Source organism: Camelina sativa, chromosome 3, assembly GCF_000633955.1.
Source record: "Camelina sativa cultivar DH55 chromosome 3, Cs, whole genome shotgun sequence".
Taxonomy (NCBI): Eukaryota; Viridiplantae; Streptophyta; class Magnoliopsida; order Brassicales; family Brassicaceae; genus Camelina; species Camelina sativa.
Genome location: NC_025687.1, coordinates 22,414,544 through 22,432,063, shown reverse-complemented (window position 1 = coordinate 22,432,063; position 17,520 = coordinate 22,414,544). Strand labels below are relative to the sequence as shown.

The 17,520-nt window shown below is 37.2% G+C and overlaps 3 protein-coding genes across 7 annotated transcripts in view; 1 reads left to right on the top strand and 2 right to left on the bottom strand.

The window, feature by feature from the left end:
* On the bottom strand, positions 13,658–15,622 carry LOC104777728 (tRNA-specific adenosine deaminase 2). Of its 3 annotated transcripts, none has more exons than XM_010502028.1 (8): positions 15,511–15,622; positions 15,005–15,112; positions 14,884–14,921; positions 14,685–14,751; positions 14,348–14,507; positions 14,162–14,261; positions 13,990–14,093; positions 13,658–13,914 (listed from the first exon to the last, which is right to left on the bottom strand). In XM_010502028.1, the coding sequence occupies exons 2-8, from the start codon at positions 15,068–15,070 to the stop codon at positions 13,871–13,873; spliced, it is 579 nt and encodes a 192-aa protein (XP_010500330.1). In that variant the 5' UTR covers positions 15,071–15,112; positions 15,511–15,622; the 3' UTR covers positions 13,658–13,870. The 3 variants fall into 3 exon arrangements, with proteins under 3 accessions (XP_010500330.1, XP_010500331.1, XP_010500332.1); XM_010502029.1 differs by lacking the exon at positions 15,511–15,622 and adding an exon at positions 15,402–15,504; XM_010502030.1 differs by lacking the exon at positions 15,511–15,622 and adding an exon at positions 15,406–15,504.
* Positions 15,919–17,253, bottom strand: LOC104777727. 3 transcript variants are annotated; one of them, XM_010502025.2, is made up of 6 exons: positions 17,050–17,253; positions 16,884–16,952; positions 16,731–16,806; positions 16,585–16,649; positions 16,427–16,489; positions 15,919–16,108 (listed from the first exon to the last, which is right to left on the bottom strand). In XM_010502025.2, exons 1-6 carry the CDS (start codon positions 17,221–17,223, stop codon positions 16,064–16,066), a joined length of 492 nt encoding a protein of 163 aa, XP_010500327.1. In that variant the 5' UTR covers positions 17,224–17,253; the 3' UTR covers positions 15,919–16,063. The 3 variants fall into 3 exon arrangements, with proteins under 3 accessions (XP_010500327.1, XP_010500328.1, XP_010500329.1); XM_010502026.2 differs by having other exon boundaries at positions 15,919–16,105; XM_010502027.2 differs by lacking the exon at positions 15,919–16,108 and having other exon boundaries at positions 16,250–16,489.
* The window catches only part of LOC104777726 (signal recognition particle 19 kDa protein), a 2,195-nt gene continuing 2,063 nt past the window's right edge, over positions 17,389–17,520 (top strand). Inside the window, exon 1 of the mRNA XM_010502023.2 lies at positions 17,389–17,516. The gene's annotated coding sequence lies outside the window, so the exon portion shown is untranslated. The remainder of the gene's footprint in view (positions 17,517–17,520) is intronic.

Here is a 17,520-nt window from a genome sequence, read left to right as displayed (position 1 = left end):
TTGAGAAGATGATCTGCAGCTCATGTTTACTTGGTAAACAAACTCTGCATGTTTTTCCACAAGGAACCACATATCGAGCAACAAAGAAACTTAAGCTTATACACGGTGATCTCTGTGGACCGTAACACCAGCTACGAGTGCTGGAAACCGATATGAGTCCTCATAGATGATTTCTCAAGGTATATGTGGACAAGTCTATTGAAAGAGAAGGGAGAAGCTTTTCAAAAGTTCAGAAACATTAAATCGATGGTAGAGAAAGAATCATATAGAAAAATACAAACCTTGAGAACAGACCGAGTAGGAGAATTTGTATCATCTGAGTTCAATAGCTTCTGTGAAGAACATGGCATTAAAAGACACCTCACATCACCCTACACTCCACAGCAGAACGGAGTAGTGGAGAGACGAAACAGAACATTGATGGAGAGGGCGAAAAGCATTCTGAAACAAATTTACATGCCAAATTACATGTGGGGAGAAGCGGTAAGACACTCAACCTACTTGCTAAACAGAGTGGTGACTCAAGCTCTTAAATATATGACTCTGTATGAACTGTTTCGAGATAAGAAACCAAGCATAGATCATATATGTGTCTTTGGTTGTATTGGGTATGCAAAGGTTAATCGTCAGCACTTAAAAAAGTTAGACGACATAACAGCATATTGGTTCATCTCGAAACAGAACCAGGCTCTAAAGCCTATCGTTTGCTTGATCCGCAAACAAAGAAGATTGTTGTGAACAGAGATGTCATCTTCGACGAATCAAAAGGATGGAATTGGAAGGTTGAAGGAAGCATGATAGACGGTAATGGAAGCTTCGAGTTTACGTTTGCTGATTCTGGTAATCATGGACTTCAAGAAAACAATGAAGGTGTTGAGACAGAACAAATACTTGATAATGGAGAAGAACAAGAGATTACAGAAAATAACGAAGTTGAGAGTGCAGAGATCAATGAGCATGATCACGCGATACAAACAGATACATCTCCAAATGTTTTAAGGAGATCACAAAGGGAACACTACAAGAAAATGTCGTAAAGATAGCATATGAATATAGTGTTTTTTCCTTTGTGCTATAGTTAACATACTGGCATGTCTTAGATAGCGTTTGGGTAATTGTAAACGCTATATTATGTTTTAAGAAGTTACAGTTTTTTTTGAAGCGTATCTTACATAGCATTACAAGGTTAAAAACGTTGTCTTTAGTTCAGGCAGAAAATTATTTTTCATTTCCCGGCTAAGTACTTAGCTAAAAAAACAAGCGCCCAACATTTTCATTAATCCCTCTACCTTTGTCGAAATATCTCACATTCTTTTCTTTTGCTTCTCTGTTCACGAGGTAGGGTTTTTCATTTTCTTTCCTTTGATTCTTAGATTCTTGTCGAAATCTCACATTCTAAGATTCTCTATCTCTAAGAAATTCTTTAGCTCTCTCCGAAATTCTCTTATCTCTCTCAGATATTCTGTCCGCAAATTTATTGAAATCGAAGGTACAGATTTGGATTGTATGTTGGGTAATCGATTTTGGGTTTCGAGATGTTTATATCGGTTTTCTTTTCGACAAATTAGAAAAAAATTTAGGGTTTCTGTTTCAAATTTTTAGGGTTTTTTCGTTTCAGTTTGGATTTCGATCGATTTAGTTCTGTTTCAATTTTTTAGGGTTTTTGTTTCAATTTTTTAGGGGTTCTGTCAAATTTTAAGGTTTCAATTTAGTTTTGTTTTGTCTGTCAAATTTTAAGGTTTCGATTCTTCTTTACAAGTTTTTTATGGTTTCAATTGGTTTCAGTTTTTAAGGTATCAATTTAGTTTTGTCTAACTATAATTGACTCTCCTTTTGCAGGTTCTCCCTTTGCAGTCTCTTCTTTACAAAATCCTAGTTATCTATAGGTAATTTCAGTTTTATATGTATCTATGTTGTTTCATTGAGTTTAGAAGTGTATTTTATAGTATGTATCTCTGTTGGTTTATTGTGTTTGAATATGTCTGATATAAGAATCTCTTGTCACAATTATATGTATTCGTTTGACTATGGAGCTGTGTAACATGGACAAGTCTTGGGTTTGGCTTCCAAGGTATAGTTTTATATTGTTATTACTAATAATTTCTTAACTTACAACTGAGTTTCTTAGGACCCATGATTGAACTTGAAAGTATTTTCTACCTTATAGGAATAGTCTCGAGTATGAGAAAGGAGCAACTGATTTTTTTGATGACAATCCACAGCCCCAGAATGACAATGCAGATCAGAGTGAAAATGCAGATCATCATGAAGAAGATTCAGAATTTATGAAAAAGTTGAAAGATGTTGAGACTCCACTATACTCCAATTGTTCTAAGTACACTAAAGTGTATGCTATCATGGGGTTGTACTATAATAAAGTTACGAGTGGGATGTCAGAAAACTATTTCGATCAGCTTCTAAAGATGCTTCACGACATGCTACATGGAGATAACGTCCTTCCAACATCAACAGATGCGATGAAGAAGTTCTTGAAGGTATTTGGTTCTTGAAGGTATTTGTAAAAGTGATTAAAAGATGCTTTCCTATGGAGACCACCAAGTGAAGACATTTCTTTCATGGGTGATGCATTGTTTGAGAACATAGCATGGCCTCTTACTAAGCTGTTTAAGAATAAGAAACATGGAATGGAGGATGCAGAATCTGATAGTGAATCAGATGTTAATAAAGAAGGATCAATTCCTAACAGAGCAGGAGCATCAAATTCTAATGGAGCAGGATCATCAGTTTATAAAGGAGCAGGAACAACAAGTTCTAATGGAGAAATAATATCAGGTTCTAAAGGAGTAGAACCAGCTAAATAATCATCACCTAAGGCAAAACTCTATACATCTGTCTTTTACATGATGTGTTGTATAGTTGTGTGATTGTGATTAAGTACTTTATGCAATTTAATTTGTAGCGTGCAAGTAACAGCTCCAACAATAACAACTTAGCTAAGAAGAAATGCTTCCTCATAGATTACTTTGGATCGGGAAAAACAGGTGCAGAAGGCCGAGTTTGTTCAACCAATCCAAACGACACTATCCATTGCATTCCATTGGGTCTAAATGCCAGCAAAGTTTGGGTTGACGTCTGTAAGATTGGGGATGCACAAGTATGGAGAAGAACTTCTGAATTTGAGATTGTTGCTGATGCATTAGGTACTATTGTTGCTTGGCCTAATGACAACATTGTTTATATGTGAACCTTTCTCTTATGGTGGATTAATTGTGTTGGATAGTAGAACTTGTTTGGCTAGTAGAACTTCTTGTATTTGTACTTGTGGAACCTTTCTCTTGTATTTCACGATTGTGGGTATATGAACTTTTTTTTTAGATATTGTTAGTTTGACAAATGACAAGATGTTTATCTAATAAGCAAAATATAACATAGCTAATTAATATAAGAAAAACAAAATCTGGGGTACAATAAAAATAATAATACAAAACAAATGCTATGAAACAATAAATAATAACAAAGATTAATTGCTATTATAAAATATACAATTGGAATAAAGAAAACACAATCTAAAAGAAAACTAATAAAGCATAAGGTAAAACCGCTTTGTAAAGTTCCATATCTATTATAACGGGCGCAGACATAGCGTTTGTCATAACGCTATGCTTTCCTGTTATAGCGTTTTCCGGACGCTATATATGTGACATTTTCAAGGCGATGAAGAGTGCGAAGATCAGTTGTCTGCAGTTGAGGGAGTTCCTATGTTTTCAAACCTCTTTCACAGGTCTAAGTTTTTGTTTTGCTTGAGGGCAAGCAAAGGCTAAGTCTGGGGGAGTTGATATATCATGGTTTTTACGGTTTTTAACCATGATATAAGTGTGCTGTTGAGTTTTTTCATTTGTTTCTAGAATTGTTTTTGAGTCTTTACAGGTTATTTAGGAATTTGGCACGGAAGGAGCAAAGTGGAGCTATTTGGATGACTTTGGAGCATTTTACAGAAAGAAAAGAACTTGGACTCGGATCAGAGTAGCAGCGTCGACCGGCACCGAAGGAGCATCGGTCGACACCTATGTTTATCCGACGAGAGAAAAAAGAAATTAGAAGTTTTACAATTTTACCCAAAGTTTTCCTAAATTGCAACACAAGTCTCTGACGTGTATTAGGACATATAAATAGTGCTTTTTGGGTTTTAGAAAACCCTTAAGTTATTTTCTAGCAGCTTTTTTTTTAGAGAGAGATATTGAGAGCTTTTGGGAGAGAAGGATCTGGATTCTTTGTGGAGAGAAAGATCTGAATTCTTTGTAGAGAGAAGATTTCTAAACTCCCTCTTTTCACTTTTAAAATCTATTGCATGTTATTCAGAATGATTTGTTCTTCATTAAACATGTCTGAGTAATTTGCTTGTTAGGTTTAGGGTTTTTCACAGGGTTTTTATAATTTATTAGATCTGTGATTTTTAGGGTTCTTAATCTTATATGATCTTCATATTTGGTTGTTCTTCACAATAGTTCTTGATTGATCACCTAGAATTATTATCTTAGGGAAATTAATTGATATGAGAATATAATTGTTTTCCTTATTAAAACCATTGATGAACAAAATTACTTTTTAAAAAGAGATTTGAATTAGTGGTTTTGTGAACTTATCTAAACCTGTTTTTAAAGCTGATTTTTAACTTAGAATTTTACAAAGAGATTTGGATTTTCTGGTTTTAAATTTAGATAATAATTGCAGTGAGAACTGAATTATTTTACCAAAAAGTTTAGAGTTCTAGATCTGATTTTTATTGCATTAACCCTAATTAATCTATTGATTTAATACTTCATAATTACCTGAGAAATTCCCTAAGCCTAACCTTTTGATTTTCTGAATTCACAACCCTTTGATTTAATATTTTGCATTATCTTCTTTTGTTTTTAATACAATTTAATCTGTTTAGCGTAATATCAAAAACTATATAATTTATTGTGTTTGATCTTGAGTCTCTGTGGATTCGACCCTAAGTACTACATTGATCTCTTGTTTGAGAGAGTAGCTCTAGGGTTAATTTGAGCATATCAAATTTTGGCGTCGTTGTCGGGGACTCTTTGATCTACCATTAGATTTGAGTTTTGTATTTCGTCTAAATTTTTCTTTTTATTTTCTACTTACACGCTTTTGTATCTTTTCTCTTGTGTATTTCAGGTACATGCCTAAGCCAAATACCAGGAAGAATCCTATTTGTCCAGTTGTTAAGCTTACAAACCAAGAGTTAGGACAACTAAAGTGTGATAACGCAAAAGCAGCCAAATCAGCAAAGATGGTCAACCCAATCATATTGAGACCAGATGCGGATGGTGCTTTGAGGGATCAAGAGGGCCACTTGCGAAATGAGCAGGGCCAAAAGCTTGATGCAGAAGGGAATGCTATTGTTGAAGATATTGTTGCCAATGAGCAGGCTGCTGGCGAGCAAGTTCTTATTGTTGACGAACAGGCCGATGGTGCCGACCGACGTCAACAGGGCATCGATCGACACCCCCTTCCTGCAGACTGACGTGGAGCTGCAAACCACGTCCAGAATCCAGTTCGAAGACAGGAGAACAGCCGAGACTTGATCAGGACCATTGCTTACTACAACCGGGCTGATCTTGTGTATGAGAACCGGTCTGCTATTGTTCCTCCTCCATTCCAGAGGAATGATTTTGAGTTGAAACCTGCTTACTTTCAACTAGTTGGGCAGAGACCTTTCTCTAATCTGCCCAATGAGAAGCCTTTGGACCACATAGAACATTTTGAGGATCTTGTAACCAGTATCAAGGCTAATGGAGTGACTGAGGATTACATCTTCTGCAAGTTTTTCCCTTACTCACTTGCAGGAGAGGCATCTCAGTGGTTGAAGCAGTTACCAGCTGGATCATTGACAAATTGGCATGACGTCAAGGTAGCCTTCCTTAATTATTTTTATGATGATGCTATGTCTGGTGAGTTGAGAGTGAAGCTGTCCTCTTTCAAGCAAAGACCAGGTGAAGCTTTCAAGGCAGCTTGGGTGAGATTCAACGCCTATTAGAGGAACTGTCCACACCATGGTTTTTCAAGGGTGCAACTGCTAAGCATATTTTTCAGAGGGATTGACTGGAACTTCAAGACAAGATTGCCAGAAGATGCAGAAGCTTTGATTGAGGATTTGGCTTCCAGCAATAGCACTAAGAGAGCAGATACTAAAAGGAAGAGATTGCATGAAGGATTTGATTCAAACCAGCTAGCTTCTGTTAATGCTAAGCTTGATTCAGTTCACAATCTCCTGGTTGGTAAGAAATCAGTTCACTTTGCTGCTGAAGTTGAATCATTTGAGCCACTACCTGAGTCTGGGAATGAAGAAGCAGATGTCAACTTTGTATATGGGAATCAGGGTCAGAGATTCGGTAATCAGCAAAGCAACAAGCCTTACAGTGGGAATTTTTTAGGGTACACTCCTAACCCAGATTACCAGAAGCAGCAACAGAACAATGGCTATACAAGAACCTATAGGAACTCATCTTATCAGTCTCCTCTTCCTAAGNTACCAGCTGGATCATTGACAAATTGGCATGACGTCAAGGTAGCCTTCCTTAATTATTTTTATGATGATGCTATGTCTGGTGAGTTGAGAGTGAAGCTGTCCTCTTTCAAGCAAAGACCAGGTGAAGCTTTCAAGGCAGCTTGGGTGAGATTCAACGCCTATTAGAGGAACTGTCCACACCATGGTTTTTCAAGGGTGCAACTGCTAAGCATATTTTTCAGAGGGATTGACTGGAACTTCAAGACAAGATTGCCAGAAGATGCAGAAGCTTTGATTGAGGATTTGGCTTCCAGCAATAGCACTAAGAGAGCAGATACTAAAAGGAAGAGATTGCATGAAGGATTTGATTCAAACCAGCTAGCTTCTGTTAATGCTAAGCTTGATTCAGTTCACAATCTCCTGGTTGGTAAGAAATCAGTTCACTTTGCTGCTGAAGTTGAATCATTTGAGCCACTACCTGAGTCTGGGAATGAAGAAGCAGATGTCAACTTTGTATATGGGAATCAGGGTCAGAGATTCGGTAATCAGCAAAGCAACAAGCCTTACAGTGGGAATTTTTTAGGGTACACTCCTAACCCAGATTACCAGAAGCAGCAACAGAACAATGGCTATACAAGAACCTATAGGAACTCATCTTATCAGTCTCCTCTTCCTAAGAGCTTTGTACTTGATTGCTCAATCTCAACAGGAAGGTTTGCACACTCACTTTGTGATCTAGGCTCTAGTATCAACTTGATGCCACATTATGTTGCTGTGAAACTACGGATGACAGAGTTCAAGCAAACTCAAATTGCTCTTATCTTAGCTGATAGATCCAAAAGAATTCCTGAAGGTGTTTTAGAGGATATTCCAATTAAGGTTGGAAACTTCATGATTCCCACTGACTTTGTGGTGCTGAAGTATGATAAAGAGCCTAGTGATCCTCTCATCTTAGGAAGATCTTTCTTGGCAACAGCTGGTGCAATCATAGATGTGCAGAAGGGACACATAACACTGAATGTGGAATGTTTGAATCTGAACTTTGAGATGGATAAGCTGAGGAGAGCTCCTACTATTGATGGACAAACTTTTTCTGTTGAAAAAGTTTCTGCTACACGAGCAACAGGTTCAGTATCGATCGATGCTCCATTAGCATCGGTCAACACCCCTCCACATCCGAGCCTGCACTTGTCCACAACTGATGCTCCAAGTAAGAAAACTGCTCCCAAACAGAAACCTCCCCACTCCACACTCCAGAGTCCTCAGGTAAGGCCAAGGTACACATCCTCTGCACCTAAACCCCCTCCTATCATCAACAAGGCTTTCAAAAGTACAAAAACTGTTTTGCAGTTAACCAAGCCACGAGATTATCGTAGAGCGCTTGTTTCTTCTTTTGATGGTTTTGCAGGACATAAAAGAAGCAAACCCATCCCAAAATCCCGCCCTGGTACTATTCCTCATGTCCTTGGTAGACCTCACTCTTCTACTGCTTATACACCATCTTGGATGAAGAGGTCATGCTATGGGAGGCATTCACTGCCACGTTCTGATCCACCTGATGCCTGAGCTTCAACGCAGTCCAACTAATGACTGAAAACAAGCGCTAAGTGGGAGGCAACCCACTTCTAGGTTTTTCTTTTCCTTTTGAGTCATTTTTCTTCTTGCATTCAGTCAGTTTTTGTTTGAAATTTGTGTGAACTTATGAATTATCTATCTATCATGTTGCTTTTAACTTGTGTTTGTTTTTGAGTGCTTCTTAACAAAACTAACATCAAAAGGACTGATCCAAGAACACAACTAACTGCAACTAAGGAGTTTCGGCCAAATTCACTGTTCGTCGAGGGTGTCGATCATCACCACTCTGGCATCGGTCGGCACCATAGGGTAACCCGAGGAAATTCATCTTTTCATTCAAATTTTTCAACACAATTTTTGTTTCTTTACCCTTCCCTTGCTTGAAAACACTGGGGACAGTGTCGTTTAAGTCTGGGGGAGGTTAGTACTAACTACTAACTTAGTTTTGGGTTTTTAGTGTGTCAAAACCGATTTTTGTTTTTATTGAGTCAAATTTTTCAAAATTTTGGAATTATGATCTCTAACTAATGACTACTGTTCTTTGGCTAACACTCTAATGACTCTTGACTATGCTTGACCTCAGAACTGAAGTGTGGAAAAGACTATGAGCTGTATCAAAAATCCTGAAAGCCCTTATTCAAAGGATATCTAATTAAACTAACGTTGTCTCAACTTTTATCAGGATTTTAACCGGACTTAATCTCTTACTTTGGGGTTGGAAATCAGTGGACTAAACTTCTTTTTCAGGCCATACAAGACAGTGCAATTTTTCAAAGTATGTTTCCTCTCTCTCTCTTCCCTTTAGTGTTTTGTGAAAAAAAAAGAGAGAAAGATCAGAAAAAAAAAAAAAAAAGAGGAAGAATAAAAGATGAGATGATTTTGATCAGTTTAGAGAGGTAGGTAAATTACCTGTGACCTCATTATTCTATTCTTGAATCAAATGATCACACAAAGCTTGGAAGCGAGGGATAGGTAAATTACCAATGACCCCGGTATTCGCTTACATCTTTGATTTGAAAGAGAAAAAAAAAACAAGAAGAGAAAGTTAGGAGAAAAAACTCATTAGAAGTGAGAAAAGGGAGAGGAAAAGAGATGTATGAAGAATGTCTTGGCCTGAAGAGAGTCCATATGCCACTGATCGATACACCAAGGTAAGACTCACCTTTACTTGCTTTAATTTATGTAATGAGATGACAATGGTGAGACTAGAGATTCCAGAGGATTGTGGGATTTGAGTAAGGAATGTTGATGCTTTTCAAATGACAAAGTATATGAAACAAGTTCTTGAGAGTCAAGGCGATGAAGAGTGCGAAGATCAGGTTTCTGCAGTTGAGGGAGTTCATATGTTTTCAAACCTCTTTCACAGGTCTAAGTTTCTGTTTTGCTTGAGGGCAAGCAAAGGCTAAGTCTGGGGGAGTTGATATATTATGGTTTTTACGGTTTTTAACCAGGATATAAGTGTGCTTTTTGAGTCTTTTCATTTGTTTCTAGGATTGTTTTTGAGTCTTTACAGGTTATTTAGGAATTTGGCACGGAAGGAGCAAAGTGGAGCAATTTGGATGACTTTCGAGCATTTTACAAAAGGAAAAGAACTTAGACTCGGATCAGAGTAGCAGCGTCGACCGGCACCGAAGGAGAAATTGGAAGTTTTACAATTTTACCCAAAGTTTTCCTAAATTGCAACACAACTCCTTGACGTGTTTTAGGACATGTAAATAGTGTTTTTGGGTTTTAGAAAACCCCTAAGTTATTTTCTAGCAGCTTTTTTTTTTAGAGAGAGATATTGAGAGCTTTTGGGAGAGAAGGATCTGAATTCTTTGTAGAGAGAAGATTTCTAAACTCCCTCTTTTTACTTTTAATATCTATTGCATGTTATTCAGAATGATTTGTTCTTCATTAAACATATCTGAGTAATTTGTTTGTTAGGTTTAGAGTTTTTTACAGGGTTTTTATGACTTATTAGATCTGTGATTTTTAAGGTTCTTAATCTTTTATGATCTTCATCTTTGGTTGTTCTTCACAATAGTTCTTGATTGATCACCTAGAATTATTATCTTAGGGAAATTAATTGATATGAGAATATAATTGTTTTCCTGATTAAAACCATTGATGAACAAAATTACTTTTTACAAAGAGATTTGAATTAGTAATTTTGTGAACTTATCTAAACATGTTTTTAAAGCTGATTTTTAACTTAGAATTTTACAAAGAGATTTGGATTTTCTGGTTTTAAATTTAGATAATAATTGCAGTGAGAACTGAATTATTTTACCAAAAAGTTTAGAGTTCTAGATCTGATTTTTATTGCATTAACCCTAATTAATCTATTGATTTAATACTTCATAATTACCTGAGAAATTCCCTAAGCCTAACCTTTTGATTTTCTGAATTCACAACCCTTTGATTTAATATTTTGCATTGTCTTCTTTTGTGTTTAATACAATTTAATCTGTTTAGCGTAATATCAAAAATTCTATAATTTATTGTGTTTGATCTTGAGTCTCTGTGGATTCGACCCCTAAGTACTACATTGATCTCTTGTTTGAGAGAGTAGCTCTAGGGCTAATTTGAGCATATTAGGAACTACAACACTTGGCTTGGAATTTAGAAGAACAAAGATACAAAAGCTAATAGGGTATAGCGACAACAGCCATAATGTCGATGAAGATGACGGCAAGAGTACTGCTGGACACATTTTCTATCTAGGAGAGAGTCAGATACTTGGTCTTCACAAAAGCAGGATGTTGTAGCTCTTTCTTCGTGTGAGGCCGAGTTCATGGCCGGAACTGAGGCTGCAAAACAAGCGATTTGGTTGCAGGAATTTCTTAGTGAAATCACCAGAGCTCCAAGCGAGAAGTTCATAATACGAGTTGATAATCGATCTGCAATTGCTTTGACAAAGAATCTTGTGTTTCATTGTGACACTCCGGTTTCAGAGTTTAAAATAATTGATTTGGCCACCTATGTCACCAAAGTGCACTTATCTTTTCGGTCAAGGGTCTTGAGAGAACTCCAGAGTTAAGCGTGCTTGAGCTGGAGTAGTCTCAGGATGGGTGACCTTCCGGGAAGTGATTGTCGGAACTGTGCGAGTGAGGACAAAACACAGGAAAATATCATGTCGTGATTTGTAGGGATGGTAATAAGTCTTTAAAGCCTCCCAGACGTAGCAAACCGGCCGTTGGATATGGATGGGCTCACAGGCCTAGTGAGAGGCCGTGAGGCCCAATAAGGAAAGTGGGCCCATGGACTGGGATTGGACATGGGCCCCACTGAGAGGTGGCAGTCAGGGCGTTACATTCATGGTCGTAGTAAACACATACACAAGCGATATCATTTTATTAGAGAGTGTGTTGAAAAGGGCCAAATTGAGGTTGAGCATGTTCCTAGAGGTGACATATTGACAAAGGCACTTGGAAGAAATAAGTTCAAAGAGATGAGAGATCTCATTGGTGTTGAAGATTTGAAGAAAAGTGAGTTCAAGCTTAAAGGGGAGAATATTGGTTTAGACTTGAAGATTTGGTTTGTCCTAAACCTATTTGGAGTACGATTCCTAGAGAGATTAGGATTGGTGGATGTCTAGGAGTTATCTAAACATACATTACCAAATAGGATTAGGATTAGATGGTTTTGGTTTTATATATAAAGAGATGCCATTGTTGCATAGAACAGAAGAGTTTTGTGTGAGAGATTTGAGAGAGATTGAGAGTTTAATTTTTGAGAGATTTTCTTAAGCTAATAAAGTGAGTTGTACTTTAACAATCTTGTTTCTAAATTTAACAATCACAAACTATAGCATGCGTGTGGACCGGAGCTCCTCCTCCTCCTCCACAGTTGGTTGCCAAGACAACAATTCCATGAACTAGGTTAGAGAGTTTTGGTCCAAATACTCAAACTTGAAGCTCTTTAACTAGCCCTAGCGCGGAGATACGCAATGAACGTGTAGCTGAACTAAAAAGCTTTGGACTTGAAGGAAAAGTCTACCTCTTTGGTGATAAGTCTCACCTCTTTGATGATAAGGATGGTGCACTGTACAATAGTCTTTGTGTGATAGACAACATCTTGATATTTGAGTTAATTAACAAAAATGTCATGAACAGTAAAAAAAATTAGTCAAAATGCCACTTTTTCCCTTTCTTTTCCACAATGCCACAACCTTTACATAAAAGACATAAATGTCCCTCGATGAACACTATGCTGCTGATAAACAAGATACGGATGATGGACAAGATGCAGATGATGGACAAGATGTGGATGATAGACAAAATAAGGATGATGGACAAGATGTGAATGATGGACAAGATGTCAATGATCAACAAGATGCAGATCATAGACAATATGCGGATGATAGACAAGATGCGAATGATGAAAAAGATGTTGATGATGGACAAGATGCGAATGATGGACAAGATGTGGATGATGGACAAGATGTGGATGATGGTCCACCCTAATCCACATCATCTTTTGGTCCACCCTCATCCACATCATCTTCTTTTGGTTCATCACCTTCTTTTGGTCCATCACCCTTTTTTAGTACATCATTATCCATATCTTCTTTTGATCCACCATCTTTTTTTGGTCCACCATCACGACACTTTACTCTTTTTGTCTAATTATATTTCATAGAAAATTTATGTTTAATAATATGGATAACTAATTTGAACTCGTGGACAACTTCGTTAATATAATTCTCATAGACAAGTTATAAAAATGATTTCGTGGACAAGTTTATGACTTACTCCAATAACTTGTCCATCAGATCTCGTCCACGACAATCACTCTCTTTCATATAAGAGTATTTTCTTCTTTTAATCATATATGAACAGTACAAATGTGGTATTTTTAGAAAGATCAAGGAAACGTGGCATTTTCCAAAACTTTTATAAAAAATGTGGCATTTTTGGCAAAAATCCCTTGATATTTTCGTTTAACATACGGTTCAGTGGTATGACTATAAGGTAAAATTTTGGAACAGAGTGAAGGGTCTTCAAGTTTTGCCTGAACAATTACGGAATGGATTTGAATGTTTGCCTACTTTCCTCAACCGTGAGGGTTGGCATTGTAAAATGGTTGATTACGGTGGGAAAATGGCGGTTTTGTAGGTTGAGGAGTGTGATGGCTCTCAAGAAAATTTGATTTGGTGGTGTGCGGAGATTATTGAGCTTGAAAGACGCCATGGAGATTAGATTTGGGACAAGTTTTGAGTGGTTTGATTAGGCCTAGGTTTGATGTTGTTCTTTAAGTCCCCAAATCATGTCGCTTGTTGAATGCGAATGCTCTTTCTGCTACTATTTGATGCGGCTTGGAACAGTTACTGTGGATGCAATATTCATTGTTTGAGGGTTTTTTTTTTGTGTTTAATTGTTTCTCAGTAGTACGTGAAGTCGTGAAGTGACCATGAAGATTGATTGTTTACTGTTTTTAGCAGATGCGGTTGGTATTTTGTTTACGTAGTCCAAAATCTATTCGCAGATATAATTAGAGAACCAGAGTTTTTAATTAACCTCTAGAGGGTTCAATCAAGTTTCATTCTCAACTGTCTAAACATATATGAACAGTACAAATTGTATAAAATACACACACTAGATGTAAGTTGAAATTTTCGAATTATGAGGAAATGCATTTACTCGATTTTGAAAATTGTATCTCTTATAATTTCATGTGCAAAAAGTAGCAAAACCATAAGGAGAATCATTGAAAACTTACAAACAATCAAACAAAAAGTAAACGGTATATGGGACTGAAAGCTAAAATGGGCAATGTTCTATAGAGCAACCTTCAATGCAGAGTCCTATGAACGCCAATATCTGCAACATGTTAACCTCAAGTCCTCTCTCTTTGAACTACCGGGCGGTTTGGTTTTGGGGCTATAACGGGGAAAAAAAAACTTATGGAGATGTTTCGTAAGAAATAGAGTTATAAGTAAAGATGAGACTGGTTACCATTGGGATTGCCTTGCTCATAGAAACATTTGAAAAGAGAGACAGCTTCTTCTGCCATTATTCCTCCTCTGCACTTGTACCCTTTGCCTCCTTGAGCTTCTTCCCTATAAACAACAGAATTCAATTAATAAGGCATCTCTTTATAAGACTGTAGTGTGATCGTAGAACCTACAGAATATCTGACTGCTGAGAACTGCCTAAGTGAAGCGACAAAATGGAACCACATCCCCCAAATTTATCATTTGCACATCCATAATACACTTCTTTTATACCTTCAGTTAAGAGCAGAGCATATCATTTTCTCATCAGAAACAAAACAAAACAATAAATGTCTAAATTCAACTTAAGGAATTCATACCAAGAAACGATAAGGCCGATGCACACATTATGCAAGGTTCGCATGTTACGTAAAGAGTGCATTTCGAGAATTTCTCAGCGACTTGTGAAGGTGAGAGTCCATTTTTCTGCCATTGTCCGACAAGTTGATCAATTGCTTCCATCTCTGCATGTCTTGTGGCCTGTTCAAACAAAAATGTAACGGTAACAATCATATGTTTCTTGTATAACTCAATAAATTAAGCCAGAGAGGGATAGTGAAAGATAGACAATCTAATATATAACTGAAGAAACTAGCTTATAGCTAGAACAGATAGAAATTTTCAAGCCTAGTTACTTCTGGAAGTTTGAATGATTACATTTCGTGTCTCATTTGTTCGGTTTCTCCCTGAAGCAATGACCTTACCATCCTCAAGAATAACACATCTGATCCACACAAACCAGAAAAAGAAAAAAAGAAAAAGAATAATGAAAAGAAGCATTAGTTCTCTAATATGACCACTGATGATATTTGTAAGAAACACAAATTGGGATGAAGCAAAGGCAAAAATAAGAGACCCCACGGGAACTTCAAGAGCCTCCAGAGCAAGTTTAGCCTGCAATCAAGGGAAATCAACCACCATAACTCTAAAAGAAACAAACTTTTGCAGTATTACAGAACCAATACTAGTGTTATTACCTGGTGCAGAGCAAATCCCATATAAATATGAGAATCCTCACAATGATCCTCTTCTACTGGTGTCATAACTTTAGACTCGGCTTCACCAGAGTTAGTGACTAACAAAACCTGATAAGATTCAAAAAGCTTTTATTAGCGCTAAATAGAGGATGGTCTCTTTGGCATATCCATTCCAAAGAGCCCAAACTCTTTTATTTATTACTCCCAGTGTTCTCAATTTATATATGTCTACGAAAATCGAAACTAGACAAATACAACACATGTAACAGAGAACTGTTAGGACTAAAACTAATCACGTTATGCTCTCAGGGATCGAAAAGAAAACAACATTTGTGCTTTGAACAGAAAGCCTATAAGCAATGAACAATGAACATAAGAGATTAAGAGTCACAGAGACCAACAAGAAAGGTATGGTTTTGAGACTGTATGTAATAGAACTGGAACTGTGATTAAATCTGGAGGAATCAAAGAATCCAAGGAAAGAAGATACAAAGAAATTATCTAACCAGGAAAAAAACCAAGACAAATTCACCCCAACGAGCAACGGAGCTATCGTCTCTGTTCTGTAGAAAATGACGTCGTTTTGTGGATATTAAACTAATACCCTGAAACGACGTCGTTTACGAAGATCAAAAGTTTCGGAAAAGGTATGAGTCCTCGAATCTCGATGATGAACATTAAACTTGCTTTAGGGTTTATAATTTTGGTTTATTCCTGTCCGATTTAGTTTTCGAGTTAAAAGCCAAACCAAACCAAACCGAGAAACCTTAATCCGACTTATTCACTAGTTTGGTGCATCTATAATTCCGAACCAAATTTCGAAATTCCGGTTTGGGTAACCCTGATCTGGATTACTCAAAGCCCAATTACACTGGAATATTCATGGGATAGAGCCAAAGACTGAATTGTACAAGTCCCCAATAAATTCACAGTGGATGATGAATAAGTGATTTGTTTGTCTACAAGTGTCAACATACACACACATCAATTTTATGTTAAAACATTATCAATACACAGGTCTGCAAGTGACAAATATAGAGGGAAAGAGGAATGGTTCCATCATACAGTAGTTTCACACTCTGACATGTCCCAGGGATTTGCCTTCTTAACAGAACAACAAAAAAGAAAAAGATCAAGCATGTTGTATATAATGCATCACCACATAGCTTCCAAGTTTGGATGACGAAACGACAGGCCAAAATTGACAAAGAAGAGGGAGAAGAAAAAACACATTTGAAAGCCATGTAAAAAGGAACCAACTCTCTGAATATGGAGAAGATATATAGTGTTAAGAAAACTCATTCATGCCACTCGATCTTAGATATGTTAGAATCATTCACTAATTATCCGCAGATAAAATGGTAGAACACAAAGAGGAGAAACAAACTAAAGAAACAGCTAAACCGGCTATGTTGCTCTTACAGGTTTTGGCATTGTGTAACCAAGATCAATCAGCTTTCTAATCAACACTTTCTCAGCTTTTGCCTACACAACACAACACAACACAAACGAGTATTATCTAAATAAAGCTTGTTTCTTTCTCATTTCTATAAGACAAAAGCAAAAGCGAAAGAACAAACCTCGAGCAAGGGATTGTTCTTAGGGATGTTGCAAGCCAGTATTATATTGAGTCCAGTCTTCAACACTAGACAATACACAAAAAAACAGAGAATTTATAACAAGAAAGAGAAGGATTTGAAATTGCAATCATAAAGATTCTCCTAACCTAATCTACGCGCAATGCCAGATCCAGTGTTATCAGATGATCCACCAAGTACTGAAGTAACACTCACGGTATTGCTCTGCCATAGAAACAAAACCAAAAAAATCCCAATATCAGACCACTGATAACCCTAATTGCAGCTTTTAAGAATCTCACCGGTCGTGTTGAAGCGGCTGCGTACAAATTCCCAAATTTGGCGGAGTTACAACCAAGCCATACATAAATCTACACAAAATTCCCAGATTAAGCTTTCGTTCCGATGAAGATCGAAGGCGGGAGAATTAGGTTAAAAAAAGAGCAAAGCTAAGTTACTGGCGGGAACCTGTTTCGCGAGACGGATGATCTGGAACTGGATAGTGACATCATCGAAAACTTCAGTGAAGCACAAGACTTTTACACCGTCTCCTTCACAGCTAACATCGCCGGAATCTCCGGTCTGGTCGGCGATATTCACCTGAGCAACGGAGCGAAGAACTTGGTCGTATTCAGTCTCCATCGTCTATGTAGTCCGAGACAGAGAGTAAAAGTCTGGTCCTCTCTTCTTATGAGAAATAAGCAAACCAAAAATCAATTTCAATTGTTTTCGGTTTAATCCGGTTTTAACGGTTCAAGACGGTATTAACTATTAAGTAAGTCAAAATAATTCCAAGGGTAAAAGAACGTAAAATCTTCTACTTCTCCTCGTCGTCTCCTTCGTTGCTCTTCTCCGGCTATACGATTTTTTCTGATCCGAGAGCAATCTCTCACTTCAAAAGCTTGATTTCCTTAATTTTCCGAATCTGATCACTGGTTC